The sequence below is a fragment of the Pristis pectinata genome, chromosome 5 (genome assembly GCF_009764475.1).
Source record: "Pristis pectinata isolate sPriPec2 chromosome 5, sPriPec2.1.pri, whole genome shotgun sequence".
Lineage (NCBI taxonomy): Eukaryota > Metazoa > Chordata > Chondrichthyes > Rhinopristiformes > Pristidae > Pristis > Pristis pectinata.
In genome coordinates, this window is record NC_067409.1 from 16,432,814 (window position 1) to 16,451,338 (window position 18,525).

At 41.7% G+C, this 18,525-nt stretch overlaps 1 protein-coding gene across 4 annotated transcripts in view; it reads left to right on the forward strand.

Annotated features, from left to right (window-relative positions):
• rnf32 (ring finger protein 32) overlaps nt 1–18,525 on the forward strand; it is a 39,291-nt gene that overhangs the window by 674 nt on the left and 20,092 nt on the right. The window contains exons 2-4 of one of the 4 annotated variants that reach the window (XM_052016570.1): nt 1,154–1,216; nt 13,362–13,506; nt 15,757–16,024. In XM_052016570.1, the coding sequence (XP_051872530.1) occupies nt 13,426–13,506; nt 15,757–16,024 (349 nt within the window). In that variant the 5' untranslated portion in view covers nt 1,154–1,216; nt 13,362–13,425. Of the gene's footprint in view, nt 1–1,153; nt 1,217–5,701; nt 5,763–13,361; nt 13,507–15,756; nt 16,025–18,525 lie in introns of those variants that run through there. The other 3 variants (XM_052016571.1, XM_052016572.1, XM_052016573.1) reach the window with 3 other exon arrangements.

Genomic DNA, 18,525 nt, shown 5'->3' on the forward strand with positions numbered 1-18,525 from the left:
ATCCACGGAGTCACAGAGAGAACATACAAACTCCTTACAGTCAGTGGAATTACAGGCACCGGAATTGAACCCGGGTCGCTGGCGCTGTAATAGCGTTACGCTAACCCACTATACTACCGTGCCTACCCATAACCAGTCTAGTCCCCAGCATTACTAGCCTAACCCCACCTTTGCCAGCCTAGTCCCCACTATGACCAGCCTAGTTCATACCATTAAGATATCTTTATTATTTTTATACATGTACATTGAAACACACAGTGAAATGCATCTTTTGCATAGAGTGTTCTGGGGGCAGCCCGCGAGTGTCGCCACGCTTCCGGCACCACCACAGCATGCCCACAACTTTCTAACCCGTACGTCTTGGAATGTGGGAGGAAACCAGAGCACCCGGAGGAATCCCATGCAGACACGGGGAGAATGTACAAACCTCTTACAGACAGTGGCTGGAATTGAACCCAGGTCACTAGCGCTGTAATAGCATTACGCTAACCACTACACTACCGTGCCTGCCCATAACCAGTCTAGCCCCCAGCATTACTAGCCTAACCCACCTTTGCCAGCCTAGTCCTCACTATGACGCTATGACCAGCCTAGTTCGTACTATCACCAGCCTTGCCCCCAGCATTACTAGCCTATCCCGATCATTGCCAGCTTACTCCCCACACCAGTCTAGGTATTGGTATTGGTCTTAGTTTATTATTGTCAAATGTACCGAGATACAGTGAAAATTTTTTGTTTTGCGTGCCATCCAGACAGATCATTCCATACATAATTACATCAAGGTAGTAAAAAGAAAACAATGCAAAATACAGTTGCAGTTACAGAGAAAGTGTAGTCTGGGTAAACAAAGTGCAAGGGCCACGATGAGGTAGACTGGGAGATCAAGAGTTCATCCTTTAACGTATGAGAGGTCCACTCAAGAGTCTTATGACGGTGTCTGGTGGTTCATACTCTCAGACTTTTGTATCTTCTGCCCGACACGAGAGGGGAGAAGAGATAATGACCAGAGGGACAGGGGTCCTTGATTATATTAACTACTTTACTGAGGCAGCGAAAAGTATAGTCGGAGTCAATGGAGGGGAGGTTGGTTTGCATGATGTACTGGGCTGCACTCTTAATTGTCTTTAATTTCTTGCGGTTTTGGGCAGAGCAGTTGCCGTATCCAGTCATGATGCTTCTGGATGGGATCCTTTCTGTGGTGCATCTGTAAAAATTGGTAAGAGTCATTGGTCCTAGCATTACCAGCCTAGTCCCCACCATTACTACCCAAACCCTCAACAGTTGCCAGCTTAGCTTCCACCCATCCCACTTTCTCCCCACCACAAACCAGCCTAGGTCCCAACATTATCAGCCTCAATCCTATCATTCACAGCCTAACCCCGTTATTACCAGTCCATTCTTCACCTTTACTGGCCTAACCCCCCTCCATTACATTTAATCTCCAACCCTGAACATTAAACGTCCACTTTCAGCCCCAATCCTCAACATTTATACCCTAACCTCCAGTGTTCTCTAGTTTGCAGATGATACCAAAATAGTTGGTGTCATAGTGAAAATGGTTATCAGGAATTGGAGGGATCTTGATCAGCTGGGAAAGTAGCAAATGGAGTTTAATTCAGATAAATGCAAGGTGTTCCATTTTGGGAAGACAAATGAGGCTAGGACTTTCACAGTAAACGGTAGGGTCCCGGGGAGTGTTGTAGAACAGAGGAACCTAGGAGTACATACATGATTTGCTGAAAGTGGCGTCACAGATAGACAGGGCGATGAAGAAGACTTTTGGCATGTTGGCCTTCATCATTCAAGGCATTGAGTACAGGAGTTGGGATGTCATGTTGTGGTTGCACAAGAAATTGGTGAGGCCGCATTTGGAATATTGCATTCAGTTTTGGTCACCCTGCTATAGGAAAGATGCCTTTAAGCTGGAAAGAGTGCAGAGGAGATTTACGAGGATGTTGCCAGGACTCAAGGGGCTGAGTTAGGGAGAGAGGTTGAGCAGGCTGGGACTTTATTCAATGGAGAATGAGGGGTGATCCTATAGAGATGTATAAAATCATGAGGGGTTTAGTTAGGGTGAATGCACTTGGTCTTTTTCCCAGAGTTGGGGAATAAAGAACTAGAGGGCATAGGTTTAGGGTGAGAGGGCAAAGGTTTAATAGGAGCCTGAGGGGCAACATTTTCACCCAGAGAGTGGTCCGTATAGAGAATGAGCTGCCAGAGGAAGTGGTTGAAGCAGGTACATTAACAATATTTAAAAGGCACTTGGACAGGTACATGGATCAGAGAGGTTTAGAGTGATATGGGCCAAATGAGGGCAAATGTGACTAGCTTAGATGGGTGTCTTAGCATAGACCAGTTGGGCCGAAGGGCCTGTTTCCATGCTGTATGACTCCTCACAATTAACACTCTAATCCCCAACTTTCAGCACAAGTTACACCCCTCCTTACCAACAGTAATACCCTGATCCACAATTATCATCATTAATTCTCCCCACTCCTGACCATCCCCCAAAATGAATCCCCAGTATTAATGACATATGAAACAGAAGCAGGAGTAGACCATTCAGCCCTCACACCAGACATTCACAAGATGTTTACATCCACATCACTTTCCTGCACTAACTGTATATTCTTTGAATCCCTTGATATCAATCAATCTCTAGCTTGAATATACTCAGTGACTGAATCTCCACATCCCTCTTGCATAGAGAATTCCAAAGATTAACTACCCAATGAATGAAGAAATTTCTTTTCATTTCTGTCCTGAATTGTTCATCCTTTATTTTGGGGTATGTGATTTCTGGTTACATAGAACATAAAACACTGAACAGTACAGCACAGGAACATGCCCTTCGGCCCATGATGTCTGTGCCGAACACGATGCTAAATTAAACTAAATCGCTTCTGCCTGCACGTGATCCATATCCCTCCATTCCCTGCCTGTTAATATGTCTATCTAAAAGCCTCTTAAACACCACTGTTGTATCTGCTTCCATCACTACCCATGGCAACTACCACTCTCTGTGTAAAAAAAAATTGCCCTGCACATCTCCCTTAAACTTTCCTCCTTTCAGCTTAAATGAACATCCTCTAGTATTTGGCATTTTTCCGTTGGAGAAAGATTTTGATGCTCTGCCCCATCTATGCCTCTCATAAATATATAGACTTCTATCTGGTTTCCCTTCATCCTCTGACGCTTCAGAATAAACAACCCAATTTGTCTAACCTCTCCTTGTAGCTCATACCCTCTAATACAGGCAGCATCCTGGTAAACCTCTTCTGTACCCTTTCCAAAGCTTCCACATCCTTCATGTAATGGGGTGACCCGACTTGCTCACAATACTTGGCCTAACCAAAGTCTTTTATAGATGCAACATGACTTCCTTACTTTTATACTCAATGCCCTGACTAATGAAGGCAAACTTGCCAAATGCCTTCTTTACCACCATATCTACTTGTGTGGCCACTTTCAGGGAGCTATGGATTTGGACCCCAAGATCCCTCTGTACATCAATGCTGTTAAGAGTCCTGCCATTAACTGTATACTTTCCCCTTATATTGACCTCCCACAGTGTAGCACCTCACACTTGCCTGGATTAAACACCAGGATAAACACCATCACTTTATTTAACCTGACAAACCATGTAAAAATTATGCACATTTCAATGAGATAACCTCTCATTTTTCTGAAATGGAGTGTCTAGCTCAGTCTGCTTAATCACTCCTTGTAGGATAAACCTACCAGTCAAGGAATCAATCTAGTGAATCTTTCTACACTTCCTCTATCATAATATATCTTTTCTTGGGTACACAATGTTTCAGAATTGTTCCCACCAGGGCTGTAAATAATTGGAGCAAAAAATCTCCACTCAAATCCTTGCAGTAAAGGCCGGTGTACAATTTGCCTTTCTAATTGCTTGCTGTACCTTCATATTAAATTTCAGTGATTCGTGTACAAGGACATCCAGTTCCCTCTGAAGACCAACGCTCTTCGATATCTCACCACCAGTCACAGCCTCCTAATCAGAAAATGACCTGTTTATTCCTATTCTCTATTTTCAGTTCTCAGTCCATGCCAGTACAGTATATCAACCGGACACTGTGCATTCTAATTTTGTATAATAATTTTTGCATGACATCTTATGGAATAACTTCACAAAGTTCAAATATGCTAATTCCCATTGTCTAAACTGATAGTTACAAATTCAGAAAACTATCAGATTTATCAAACCTGAATTCCCTTTCATAAGTACATGTTTTTGCTGCCCGGTCCTGTTATTATTTTCTAGGTGCTTTGCTAACATTTCCTTAATAACATTGCCCAGCATTTTCTTTACTATGAATGTCAGGCTAACAGATCTAAAGTTCCCTATTTTTTTTCTCCCCCTCACTTAGATTATATTTGCTACCTTCCAATCTGTAGGAAACGTTCTAGAATCTAAGGAATTTTGGTACAGTATCATTAACTACTGTCTTCAAGCCCCCAGGATGTCGATCAGTAGATCCACGGGATTTATCATTTTTTTGTCTCATTAATTTCTCCAGTACTAATTCTATAGTAATGTTAATATCCTTCAGGACCTCCTTCACTGTTGACCTACTGTTGTCCAGTATTTCAGGGAGGTTTTTTGTTTTCCTTCATGAAAATGACATGTATTCATTTTAATTTCTTTGTCATTCCCCGGCATGATTTCTCTTGATTCTGTCTGTAAGGGACCACATTAGCTTTTTTTTATCCTTTTTAAATAGCTGTGGAAGTTTTTATGTTTCTTTCAGACTACTGTTGTATCCTCTTTACCTTTTCTTTATCAATACCTTGGTCCTCCTTTGCTGAATTCTGAAACTTTCCCAAACCTCGGGCTTACTGTATTTTTTTGGGGTAAGTTATAAACCTTTTCCTGTGCCACTTTAATTTCACAACAGCTAAGGCTGAACCTCTATTCCTATCCCAGGGAAAACTTGTGCATTGACACTAAAAATTCTTAATTCCCAACACTAATGACCATTACTGTTATCCTAATACCTGTACCCTATTCCACAACGTTACCATTGTAACACCAGCATTGTAATCCACAATAACCTCATTCTATTCCTAATACCCTAATTCCCATCAACATAACATGTACTCTGAACACAATTACCTAACCATTTACATCAGTAATTTAACCTCAAATCCAGTCCCAACACATTCCCAAAAGCACACTCTGGCCTAAAATTCCTGGGGTATCATTAGACACAGAAAGTTTTTATATTCCAGATGGTATAGCAAATTAAGCATATTAAATTGAAAATCATATAGAATAGGTTATGACAAAATATTGGGGTGTCTGATCACTTTGAAAAAATCATGGATGGTTCTAAGTGGAGAAAGGGTTTACTGGATAAGTTTTCCTTCGTTTGTACAGACATATTGCCAGAAAATGCTTTAAATTTACACATATTAGTTGGCAATCTGAAGTGTTGGCCATAAGGTGTGGAGCAAGGTTATGATAATTGCTGAAAGTAAGTGATGGTTAACAGATTTTAAGACTGCTATACAGGTAGTTACTTCCTGTGGAATGGTGCTGTGCAGCTACTTGCAGAAGTGAATTATAAGTAAAATTCAGCAAGAATCTAAATGAGGCACATTTACAAATTGTTACCAGTTGATTGTCTTATTAACAGCAGCAAATAAAGGGAAGGCAGGTATAAGCAGACTGGCTATTTTGGGAGTGGCCCAGTGTTAGAGTGGGGGTATTGAGGCTTTGGTGAGAAGAGGTGAAGGTAAGTCACTGGAAAGTCCCTTCCTTTCTTGCTTTGGTGTTTTCTTTAGTGTCAAGCCAGAGTACTGAGAATTGCTCCAGGGTCAGTGGCGTGTTCAGCTTGTGAGATGTGGGAGTTCTAGGAGACATCCAGCCTCCCTGGTAACTACATCTACATGAGGTGCACCCAGTTGCAGCTCTTTACTGACCGTGTTAGGGAACTGGAGCTGCAGCTGGATGACCTTCAGCTCCTACTGGATAACTAGGAGTTTATAGATAAGAGCTATAGTGAGGTGGTCACTCCAAAATGGCAGGAGGCAGGTAGCTGGGTGACTGTCAGGAGAAGGACAGAGAATAGGCAGGTAGTGCAGAGTACCTCTGTGGCCGTTCCCCTCAATAACAGGTATACTGCTTTGGATACTGTTGGGGGGGGGAGTGACTTACCGGGGAAAGCCGCAGTGACCAGGTCTCTGGCACTGAACCTGGTCATATGATGCAGAAGGGAAAGGGGGAGAAAAGGAGGGTGGTAGTGATAGGGGATTCCATAGTAAGTTGTTGGGTGGGGGGGGGCAGACAGGAGATTCTGTGGACGTGAAAGAGACTCCTGAATGGTATATTGCCTCCCAGATGCCAGGGCCAGAGACGTCTGGGATCGGGTCCACAGCATTCTGAAGGGGGTGGGTGAACAGCCAGAGGTTGTGGTACACATTGGTACCAATGACTTAGGTAGGAAAAGAGATGAGGTCCTGAAGAGGGAATATAGGGAGCTAGGTAGAAAGCTGAAAAGCAGGACCTCAAGGGTAGTAGTCTCTGGATTGCTGCCTGTGCCACACGCCAGTAAGGGTAAGAATAGGATGATTTGGTAGATGAATGTGTGGCTAAGGAATTGGGGCAGGGTTTCAGATTTGTTGATCATTAGGGTCTCTTCTGGCAAAGGTACAGGTTACACCTGAACTGGAAGGGGACCAATATTCTTGTGGGCAGATTTGCTAGAACTGTTGGGGAGGGTTTAAACTAGTTTGGCAGGGGGATGGGAACCAGAGTGATAGGTCAGAGGTTGATGCATTTGGTGCAGAAGTAGATGCAGAGTGTAGAAAGACTGTGAGGAAAGATAGGCATTTGAAAGGGCAAAATTGCACTCAGTTGGATGGGCTGATGGACTGAAAGTTGCAGTCAGTCGGATTGTCTAATGTGAGAAGTATCGGGAACAAGGGTGATGAACTTAAGAGCATAGGTAATTTGTTGATCCCAATGATCAACAAATCTGAAACCCTGCACCAATTCCTTAGCCTTAGGAATTTGTTAGGTGTGTCCAGGAAGGAAACCTGACACAGTATGTGGACAGGCTGACAAGAGGAGAGACCGTTCTGGACCTGGTACTAGGCAATGAGCCTGATTGGGTTTCAGATCTCTCGGTGGGAGAGCATTTTGGAGATAGTGACCATAACTCCTTGACCTTTCCCATAGCCTTGAAGGAGGGATAGGAGCAGACGATATGGGAAAGTATTTAACTGGGGGAGGGGGAATTATGATGCTATTAGGCAGGAACTTGGGAGCAGAAATTGGGAACAGATGTTCTTGGAAGTGCACAGCGGAAATGTGGAGGTTGTTTAGGGAGTACTTGCATGGGTATTACAACAGGATATTGATAGAATGCAGACCTGGGCTGAGAAGTGGCAGATGGAGTTTAACCTGGAAAAGTGCAAAGTGATACACCTCGGGAGATTGAATTTGAAGGCAAAGTACAAGGTTAATGGCAGGACTCTTAGCAGTGTGGAGGAACAGAGGGATCTTGGGGTCCATGTCCACAGATCCATCAAGGTTGCCGCACAGGTCAATAGGGTTGTTGAGAAGGCATATGGTGTGTTGGCCTTCATTAATCAGGGTATTGAGTTCAAGAGCTGCGAGGTAATGTTGCAGCTCTATAGAACTCTGGTTAGACCACATTTGGAGTATTGTGTTCAGTTCTGGTTGTCTCATTATAGGAAGGATGTGGAAGCTTTAGAGAGGGTGCAGAGGAGATTTACCAGGACACTGCCTGGATTGGAAAGCATGTCTTATGAGAATAGGTTGAGTGAGCTAGGGCTTTTCTCTTTGGAGAGAAGGAGGATGAGAGGTAACTTGATAGAGGTGTACTACGATGAAATGGACTCTGACCTCACGATCTACCTTGTTGTGACCTTGCACCTTATTGCACTGCACTTTATTTGTAGCTGTGACACTTTGTACTGTTATTGTTTTTACCTGTGCTACATCAATGCACTCTGTACTAACCCAATGTAACTGCACTGTGTAATGAATTGACCTGTACGATCAGTATGTAAGACAAGTTTTTCACTGTATCTCAGTGCAAGTGACAATAATAAACCAATACAAGATGATGAGAGGCATAGATTGAGTGGACAGTCAGAGACTTCTTCCCAGGATGATAATGGCAAATATGAGGGGGCATAATTTTAAGGTGATTGAAGGAAGATACAAGGGGGAAGTCAGAGGTAAGTTTTTTTTACACTGAAAGTGGTGAGTGCACAGAACACACTGCCTGCAGAGGTTGTGGGGGCAGATATATTAGGGACATTTAAGGGACTCTTAGCCACATGAATGATAGAGAAATGGAGGGCTATGTGGGAGGGAAGGGTTAGATAATAGAGCAGGATAAAATATCAGCACAACATCATGAGTGAAGGGCATGTACTGTGCTGTCATGTTCTATGTTCTAAAATGATAAGCAGAGCTCCTGTTGATTAAGAAATAGTTGCTTACAAAATCTTGTCCACTGACTCGGGGGGGGGGGGGGGGGGGGGATAAAAACAATACGAAATTAATGATTTTCTTTCTTTCAAACAGTTTCAACACAATAAGCATGTTAATCAAGAAGTACAACTGAATAATGCTATTTTTATTGATATTATATGATTGAAAATTAATTACTCCTTGAGTGAAATGCAATAACAGCTATTTCCTATTTGTTTTGTATTGATCCAGAAATTTACCTAAGCCCTTGGGTTGTGCTTGAGTTACCCTTGCAGCCCTGATGCAACTTTCTTCCACACTGGTCATACATTATATTATTCCCTGTACAGTGTTCCCTTTGAAGCATTGCAGGTCAACTTGGAACACATTCTCTGGGCAAGGGGTTCCCTTCACCAGAATCTCCTCCCCAAGTCCCTCAGATCCTTTCATCCTCCCAAACCCCTGAGAATCCTCTGATCCTACCAGTTCCCGAATCCCCAAGACCACTCCAATCCCCTTGAAGCCTAGATGGTGGCCATGATCTCCACTCTACCCCCAGCCACTTACTTGATGGCTGCTCTCACTGTAGCTATGCATTCTTCAAGACACCTTCTTCACCCTTGCTCCCTATCACCACACCACCACCCCCCTCCCCCAAGTCTTTCGATGCTCCTCAGCCCCTCACCAGAAGCTCTAATCCTTCCTACCAACCCAAGGCCCAATCAGACTCCCCTATCCTAACTATCTTCCTCAAACCCAATGTCATGCCCAGGTAGCTGGATTTGTTACCGAAATTGGCATCTTACACAATCATTTGGGAGCACTGGAATTTCTAGTGTGTCTTCATAAGATGCAAACTTCAAGAGATTTTTTTTAAAATTTAATTACAAATCCATTGGAATGCAAAAAGGATGTGTTTTATTTTTAAAGAGTGAGACAAGATTGCTTCCAGCCCAAAACGTGACTCACTCCAAAAAGACAGAGACCCACTTAGCAAGTCTGGAGGTTATCCTCATTATTTGATCACATAAAACTGGTTTGTGGAACTGCTGTTTATAACAATCCCTTCTCAATTACACATTATAACTTTCAATGAGCAAGATGCCCACAGGAGTTATCTTGAGAGTTAAATATGGTGCTCCTTTACTTGTAGCTAGTAAGGTGTACCAGAGTTTTTTTAACTTCTCGTCCCAAGTGAATTACCAAAAAAGAAAGCTAAAATGCATTTATATAGCATCTTTTATGACCTCAGCTTGTAGCCAGTTAAGTATTTTTTGAAGTGTAGCCTTTGTTATAACATAGGAAATGTGATAGCTAATTTTTGTAAAGCAAGAATTGTGAGGAGAGATGCGATTGCGACCAAGTAATGTGCTTTGGTAATGTTGGTTGATCAGTAAGTATTGAGCAGGACTCTAAGGAAAACTCACCAGGTCTTGCATTGAATTATATAAAATGTACGGTACAGAAATAGGCCCTCAGCCCAGGTGAGTATTTATGCTTCATTATCCAATCCTTCTTATTCTAACCATCAGCATAACCTTCTAACCTTTCTCCCTTGCTTACTTGACTGTTTTCCCCTTACCTGATTTATCCTTCCCTTTATCTTGTTCGTCCATTTGCCTCATCTACTCTGTTGTAGAGAGGTCAATATTTTCACTCTTTGCTTTGGAAAGAAGGTTCTTCGTGACTATGTTATTAGGCCTCATTGTTGGCTATGTGGAAACAGTCCCTGTTCCAAACCTTCTCCGTTACACTCCCCAACTCTTTCACTGTTACATTGATTACTGCATTCGTGCTGCTTCCTGCACCCCTGCAGAACTCATCAATTTGATCACCTTCACCACTAACTTCCACCTGCTCAAATTCACGTGGACCATTTCTGACACTTCTCTCCCTTTTCTCGATCTCTTTTTCTCCATCTCAGGAGACAAACTATCTACTGATATTTACTGTAAATCCACTGGCTCCCCCAGCTACTTAGACTACACCTCTTCCAACCCTGTCTCTTGTAAGGATCCCATCCCTTTCTCCCAGTCTCTGTCTCTGCCACATCTGCTCTCAAGATGAGGCCTTCCATTCCAGGACATCTCAAATATCCTTTTTTTTTGTTTAGAAGTGTGGCTTCCCTTCTGCTGTGGTTGATGGAGCCCACTCTCACGTCTCCTCTAGAGAAACAAAGGACTGCAGATGCTGGAATCGAGATGAAAAACACTATGATGCTAGAGGAACTCAGCAGGCCAGGCAGCATCCATAGAGAAAAGCCGGTGGTCAATGTTTTGGGTCAGGACTGCCTGCTTTTCTCCATGGATGCTGCCTGGCCTGCTGAGTTCCTTGAGTTCCTTCAGCATCAGTGTTTTTCATCTCGCATCTCCTCTGTTTCTCAGTCTTCTGTTCTCATCCCACCTCTCTCCAGACAGAACAGAGTTCCCCCTAGTCCTTGCTTTTCACCCTATGAACCTCCGCATCCAGCATATTCGTCATTTCTGCCAACTGCAATGAGATCCCACCTGCAGCCACATCTTCTCCTCCCTGCCCCTTTCCACCTTCCACAGGGACCTCACCCTCCCTGACCCCGGCACTTTACCCTGCAGTCACATGAGATGTAACACTTGTCCTTGCACCTCCTCCCTCACCTCCATCCAGGGACCTAAACAGCTTTTCCAGGTAATGCCAAGATTCATGTGCACCTCCTCCAACCTAGTCTACTGCATTTCAGTGATCCCAGTGTGGCCTCCTCTACATTCACTGAGACCAAGTGCAGATTGGGCACCCATTTCACAGAGCACCTGCGCTCAGTTTGCAGTGGCCATCCCAAGCTCCCGGTTGCATGCCATTTGGATTCCACTTCCCACTCCCACACTGACCTGTCTATCCTCTATCTTCTCCACTGGTAACCCTTTGTGTTTTTACCTATCTCCCTTGAGCAACTGTCTCTGACCTTCACACTCCCTCCCCCCACTTCGCTCCATCTGCCTCTCAATTTTGTTTTCTTTCTTTGTCTGCTTCTGTGTATCATTCACCTGCCACTGTCTCCCAACTCCACCTCTACATCCCTTCCCTACCTGGTGCAACCAGCTTGTCATCCTTCACCCCTCTTCAGTTCACCAATCACCTCAGACTCCTGTCTCGCCACTCCCCTTCTGGCCATTTTGCTTCTCACTCTCAGCCCTGATGCAGGGTATCAACGCGAATTGTCAACAATTCCTTTCCTCCCATGGATGCTGCTCAACCCACTGAGTTCCTCCAGCAGACTGAGTAGATACAATGAATACATTTTTGCATACAAACAATCAGAGCCATTCTGACCTTTAAAGACTTTCATTAAGTTATCTGACAGCCTCTTCTTTTCATTAGGGACTATCTACTTTTAAATAGTTTCAGGAATCTCCCACCTTCACTCTACAGAACAGACATAGCCTCTGTTTAACATCTCATTCAAAAGTTGCCAACCTCTTTCTCCTCCTCCCCCCCCCCCCCCAATAATCATTCTAAACTCATAGTTGTTAAAGTATAATTCAACAACAGCAGTTTTTAAATTTTTTAAATTAAATTTTTAATTTTTTTTAATTAAACTTTTTTAAATAGCATGGTTACAGGCCCTTCCGGCCCAACAAGTCCACGCCACCCATTTTTTTTAAACCCCAAATTAACCTACCTGTATGTCTTTAGAATGTGGGAGGAAACCGGAGCATCCGGCGGAAACCCACACGGACACAGGAGAACGTACAAACTCCTTACAGACAGCGACGGGAATCGAACCCCGATCGCTGGCGCTGTAATAGCATCGCGCTAACAGCTACGCTACCGTGCTGCGTAAGTTATTCTTATGTGTTTAGCAACTGGGTTTTGAAAAGCTTTGTAGGATACTTCACAGAACCATAAGGGTGGTTGGGGGGGTAGGGGGTGGGGGAGCAAAAGCTTGACTAAGGTATAGGTTTTATGGAATATCTTAAAGGAGGGGATTGACAAGAAGGAATTCCAGAACACAAGCGCTGTTTGCCTGAAAAAGTAACGGGCTTGAAGCAAAGAACTGTGGTTTACTGTTGGGTATTAATAACCCCACAGACTTTTTGTCAAATATCTTCCATTTCCATTGAATGCCTTGGAACTGTTATGAAGCTGAAAGAAGATGTAAAGAGTATCCAAATGCTCTCTAAAATGATTCTGTAGTTGATGCCCATCTTCTAGGGTATAGGAAATGGATTTACTTATCCATGCAACATGCAGGAAACCATGTTGGAGGATTTGGATCTTCCATGCAGGGTTTCAAGAGTTGCTTTCCTATGTGATCTGCCATCGTGGGAACTCTTAAGGGTGTGGTCCTCAATGGGAAGTCTGCTTCAAGCAGTGGTCCTGAATCTGTTGAAGTAGCTAGGTATTGTAGAACAAGTATTCCATGGATTATCGGACATTGTAGTGGCACCAGGGAGAAGCATTGGAATAACTGATGAAGCAGATTGTTTGAGGCTCTCTAAAGAAAGCACAGAGCCTCAACTGCAGAGGTATTGGGTTGATCGGAGAAAAATTCCGTGGTGGCCTTCAGTGGTGGACTCCCACTAAGTGGCTCTCGAGCAATCTGTAAACAATGAGAAAGTTTCTCTGTTGAAGTATTGGGAGCCAATGGAGACTGAGAAGAATAGAAATAATACTAGGAAGAGGGAGGTGGATACTGAATACGAGATGTGTTAGGCTAGTTGGGTCTTTTTGGAAAGGCACATTTTGTTTAAATTGTTTTAAGTGATTTTCTTTATTTTGGCAACCAGTTTTTCCCCCTACCTTTTTGTAATTGTATACTAATGTATGAAACAGTAGCATATTATTATAAATGGGAAGAATTTAGTAAGTTTATAAAGTGAGTAATATATCTTCAATGTTTGTTTTACTTTAGATAAACCTTTGGCTAAATGAATTTCCTTGAAATTTATGGTTGAGGTCACAGTTTTCCTTTAAGTATGGATTTAAATGCAACAATATCCAAATCAATGAATGCATCTTTGATGGCAAGCCCAAGTAGCAAAACACAGAAGGATAAGGTACATGTTTGAACTCTTGAGCATTTGGCTTTCTAAAGAGACTCTGTTATCCACTTTCCTGTTCTTTATGAGATATTTTACAAACCAAAGATGAGGTGATTTTTCTCCTTGCAGTCTATACAGTCAGTCACGTTGTATTTACTTTGTCTAAAATTAAAGAATGAGTTAAGTAATGTGATGGTATTTTTTTTGTCCTGCTGAGGGGGACTGGTCATTTGCATTCTCTTAAGATGCAGAAGCCAGCATTCTAAGGCTGACCAAAAACAAATTTTATTGCATCCATAACCTTTAGTTAGGGGTTCTTCACATAAAGCAAATAATTACTGATCCAGGCACTCAGCACCAATTTTTGTAACTCTCCTTTGCTGCTGCTTTGTTAGACCACCAAAAGCCTCTCTTCAGAATGGTCATTGCATGCAACCCATCTTGAGCCTGCAACTTTCTAATTGCTAGTGACACCTGTGTAATTGTCCACCATTCAATGATGGCCACAGAACACTCTGTTCAGCCCCAAAGGACAATTCCAAATATTTAAGTGTGCCTAAATTGCATTACTGGGCAAAGTCAGAGGTATGGAACTAATTACCCAGTTTTTGTTTTGTTATTTGTATTGCACGCCTCCATTCGAGTGCATAGAAACCAATGCATCCCATTTTCAAAATGGATTGTTGTTACTTTCCAGTGCTATTCAAACTGCATCTTCCAAGCCCATAACCTCTACCACCAAGAAGGTCAAGGGCAGCAGTTACATGGGAATATGCTCACCTGCAGATACCCCTCCAAGTTGTATACCATCCTGACTTGAAATGAAATTGCCATTCCTCCTCTGGGTCTAAATCCTGGAAGTCCTTAATCAAAAGCAGTGTGGAAGAACCTTCACAAGAAGGACTGAACAATTCAAGAAGGTAGCTCATCGCCACCTCTCAAGGGCAGTAAAAACCTAACAAAAAAAAAGGAATAAAATAACCATATCACTTGGGTTGTATTAAAATTTGGAGGCCATTTTATCATTATTTAGGACAACAGTGTCTTATGGTGTTAACAGACACTCAACTGCACCTAGCTTACCAATTTATTTAAAGAAGTTCATTGTATTTATTTCTTGTCAATGACGTTCCTTTCCTGGCAGATATTGAATAACTAATTCCAGAATTCTCTTTATTTCTGATTATTAAAATTAATATTATTCCTGTAAAGAGCAGATTACTATCTAGAATTTGAATCCTGCTTTAAAAGTGCTTTTGTGTTTGGAAAATATGGCTTATTTTGTTTTGGGCCACTTTTTAAACGCAGAATTATTTACTTAGCGTGGTGAACTATTGTTTTTGAAAATATTTTCTAGTTAAATATATTGCATAGATATTTTACCTCTGCAACATATGCTAAATATGCCAAGTGGTATGTGCATCGTACACTGCTTTTGAAATTCAGCTTAATGGACTTATTATTCAATGAATTCTGCATTGCCAAAGATGCTCATCAGCAGTGATCCTTACTCATACCACTTCTTTTGGTGTTGTACTATTCTAGCATTTCCAAATCCAGCAGAGAAGAAAAAGGCCAATTTAAATTTAATATTTTTATTAATTTTAAGCTCCCTAAACCCCAGGGACAACATAATGCTGAAGTAATGCTAAGTCCTGAGACATGAATCCCATACAAGAGGCTGGAAGCTGATAAGATTTGTGAAGAGTACTGGCCTGCTCTACCTTCTGGTATTTCCTGCTTTTAACTTCAAAGTTACAAGTTATAGCCAAGTCCTACAGACCAGAAACTGTTCTGAGATCTCATGAAAGTAGGGAAAATATGTATATTCTGTACATTTGTGTTTTAAAGTAACATAACATCTTTTGTGCTTTATGCCTTTGCTGATTTTGGTGGTTCCAGCTGAATATACAGGCAGACTGTACATAGGACTCCTAAATCGGAAACTGAGGAAGGAAAGTGTTTATGTGATGTAATTTAGCACATAAACACTTTCATTTCTCAATCAGCTCCCCTATCCATCAATGTAGTTAGGCTTTCTGGAATTTAGCAGGGACAGACACAATCCTTTTTTTTATGGTTTATTTTAAGAGAACTCATTAAATTTGTAAGGGGGAGGAAGGAGAGCAAGTCATGGAACATTAAATATATACCCCAAAATAAGTGGATAACAACTTGTTGGACATAAGTTACTCAGTCAAGAGGGCTTCTCAAATAAAAAATAATTAGTTGTTCTTACATTCTCATTTCCATTGTACCCTCTAGCGTATTTCTACAAAACCAGACACCACAGTGCTTGTTGCTGTAGCTTTGCAAGATCACATTATTAGGAATCTGCAGCTCCAAAATCCTACATTGTCTGATACCTTTAAAACAAAAGAACGGACTAAAATGAATTGTTACAGGCCTGTAGACAGAAACACTGTGAAGCCTGTAGTGGATACAGGGATGAAAAAAAATGAAAAACTGAAAATAAAAGAAGATGAGGAAAAAGAGTACGTTCTGGATCCAAAACCCTTGGGCCTTACTTTAGGTAAATATATTCAACATTTCATATTTCACTTTTATTTACTTTGCCATTGTAATTAACTTTTGAGGGTACAATATGTAGCTTATTTTTTAAATGTGGATGAGATGAAAATATAAAGGTATTATTATCAAGCCATTGATTGGAACTTGTTCAAGCTGTCAATCCTACTTAATGTCATAGGAAGATACATGATTATAATTTATTGATTAACAGTAGAGAAATTATTGACACCCATTTTAAGATTTGCCACTTTGAAGCAAACTCATTGGCTCAGCCATTATGGAATCAAAAGCAACTTTTAAGTAGTGATATTTGCTAGACATTTTATATGATACTTGATGAAGTGAGGTTATAAAATCCAAAACAAAATTCTGTGCTCTTTGATGAACAACTTAGTGGAAAATTAAGTTACTTGTACTAATATCAGAATGTCTCTCCACATTCCATTCCTCCATGACTTATGGAGCATGGTGGCAGGGCTGCACAGTGATGCAGCTAATAGAGCTGCTGCCTTGCAGCTGTGGCGACCTTGGTTTTCTTTTAAATTTTTAAATTTTATTTACAGTGTGGTAACGGGCCCTTCCAGCCAATGAGTCCGTGCTGCCCATTTTAAACCCAAATTAACCTACCTGTACGTCTTTGCAATGTGGGAGGAAAGCGGAGCACCCGGAGGAAACCCACGCAGACATGGGAGAATGTACAAACTCCTTACAGACAGCGGGAATTGAACCCCGATTGCTGGCGCTGTAATAGCATCGTGCTAATCGCTACGCTACTGTGCCCTCCTGACCTCAGCTGTCTATGTAGAGTTTACATATTCTCCTTGTGCATTCTCTCATTTGCTTAGGTTTCCTCCCACATCCCAAAGACATGAGGTAGTTAACTGACTACTGCAAATTGGCTCTAGTATATAGCTATAGTAGGATTGGTGGGAGTTGACGGGAATGTGTGATAAATAAAAAAAAAGTAGAATTATTATAAATGGGTGCGTAATGGTCAGTGCTAACTTGAAGGGCTGAAAGGCCTACTTTCATGCTGTACAGCTCTGTAATGATTCTAATTAGCCTCTGAACCAAGTCAGTGGGTGGCTTCATCAATGGCAGTGTGGACTATCAGGAGAAGGGTACAGAGAGGATTCACAGGTGTAAATGTATAGGTTAAATGAATGGGTAACAACATAAGAGAAGGAATATAACGTAGAACAAAGTAGACATCCCATTTTAAAGAAGAAAATATAGAAAAGCAAAGTATTTTCTAAATGGTGAGAAATCAAAAGATATTGGTATTCAGAATTACCTTGGTGTAGAAAAAGTCAAGTTTATTGTCATATGCACAGGTGCAATGAAAAACTTACTTGCAGCAGCATCACAGGCACACAATCATATAAGCAGCATTCACAAGAAAAACATAAATCAAACATAAATTAGACAGAATTTTTACAAAGTCCATTGTATTGCTAAGTGATCAAAGTGGTTATAGTGTTGCTAAACTATAGTGATTAGGGTTGTGCCAGTTGGTTCAAGAACCAAATGGTTGAAGGGCAGTAGCTGTTCTTGAACCTGGTGGTGCTAGGACTTCAGGCTCCTGTACCTCATACCCGATAGTAGCTGTAAGAAGACAGCATGGCCCGGATGGTGGGAATCTTTGTACACACTGAATTTTTTAATGTGCAGATATAGCAAACAATTAGGAAGACAAGTGATATATTGACTTTTATTGCAAAAGGACTTGAGTACAAGAGGCATCTTGCCACAATTATATAGGGCCCACCTGATAATGCATCTGGAATATTGTGGACCAATCTATTCTCCCTACCTGAGGAAGGATATACTTGCAATTGAGGAAGTGCAACATAGGTTTACCAGATTGATTCCTGGGATGACAGGTCTCTCTTATTAAGTGTCTGGCTTTGTATCCTCCTGAGTTCAGAAGATTGCGAGATGATCTCATTGAACATGTCAAGTTCTAAAGAGCTTGATGGATAGATAAAATGACGAGGATTCCCCTGGCTTGGTTTCTAAAAACCAAGGATCAGTCCCAAAGTAGAGGTTGGCCATTCAGTACAGATGAACCATAGAACAATACAGGCCCTTCGGCCCACCATGTTGTGCTGACCTTTAAACCATGCCTAATACTATCTAACCCCTTCCTCCCACATATCCCCCTATTTTAAATTCCTCCAAGTGCTTATCTAACAATCTCTTGACCTTGACCAACGTATCTGTCTCCACCACTACCCCAGGCAGTACATTCCATGCACCAACCAGAGTAAAAAGTTTTCACCAATGGCAGTGTGGACTATGAGTTTTACTTAAATGGAAATGTCTCAAGAATGAGAAGATACTTATTTACTCAAATGGTTGTGAATCTTTGGAATTCTCTGTGCAAGAGGGCTGTGGAAGCTCAGTTGCTGAGTTTATTCATGACACTGACAGATTTTTGGATACCAAGTGATATGGGGTTCATGCAGGAAATGATACAGAAGTAAAAGATCAACCATAGTC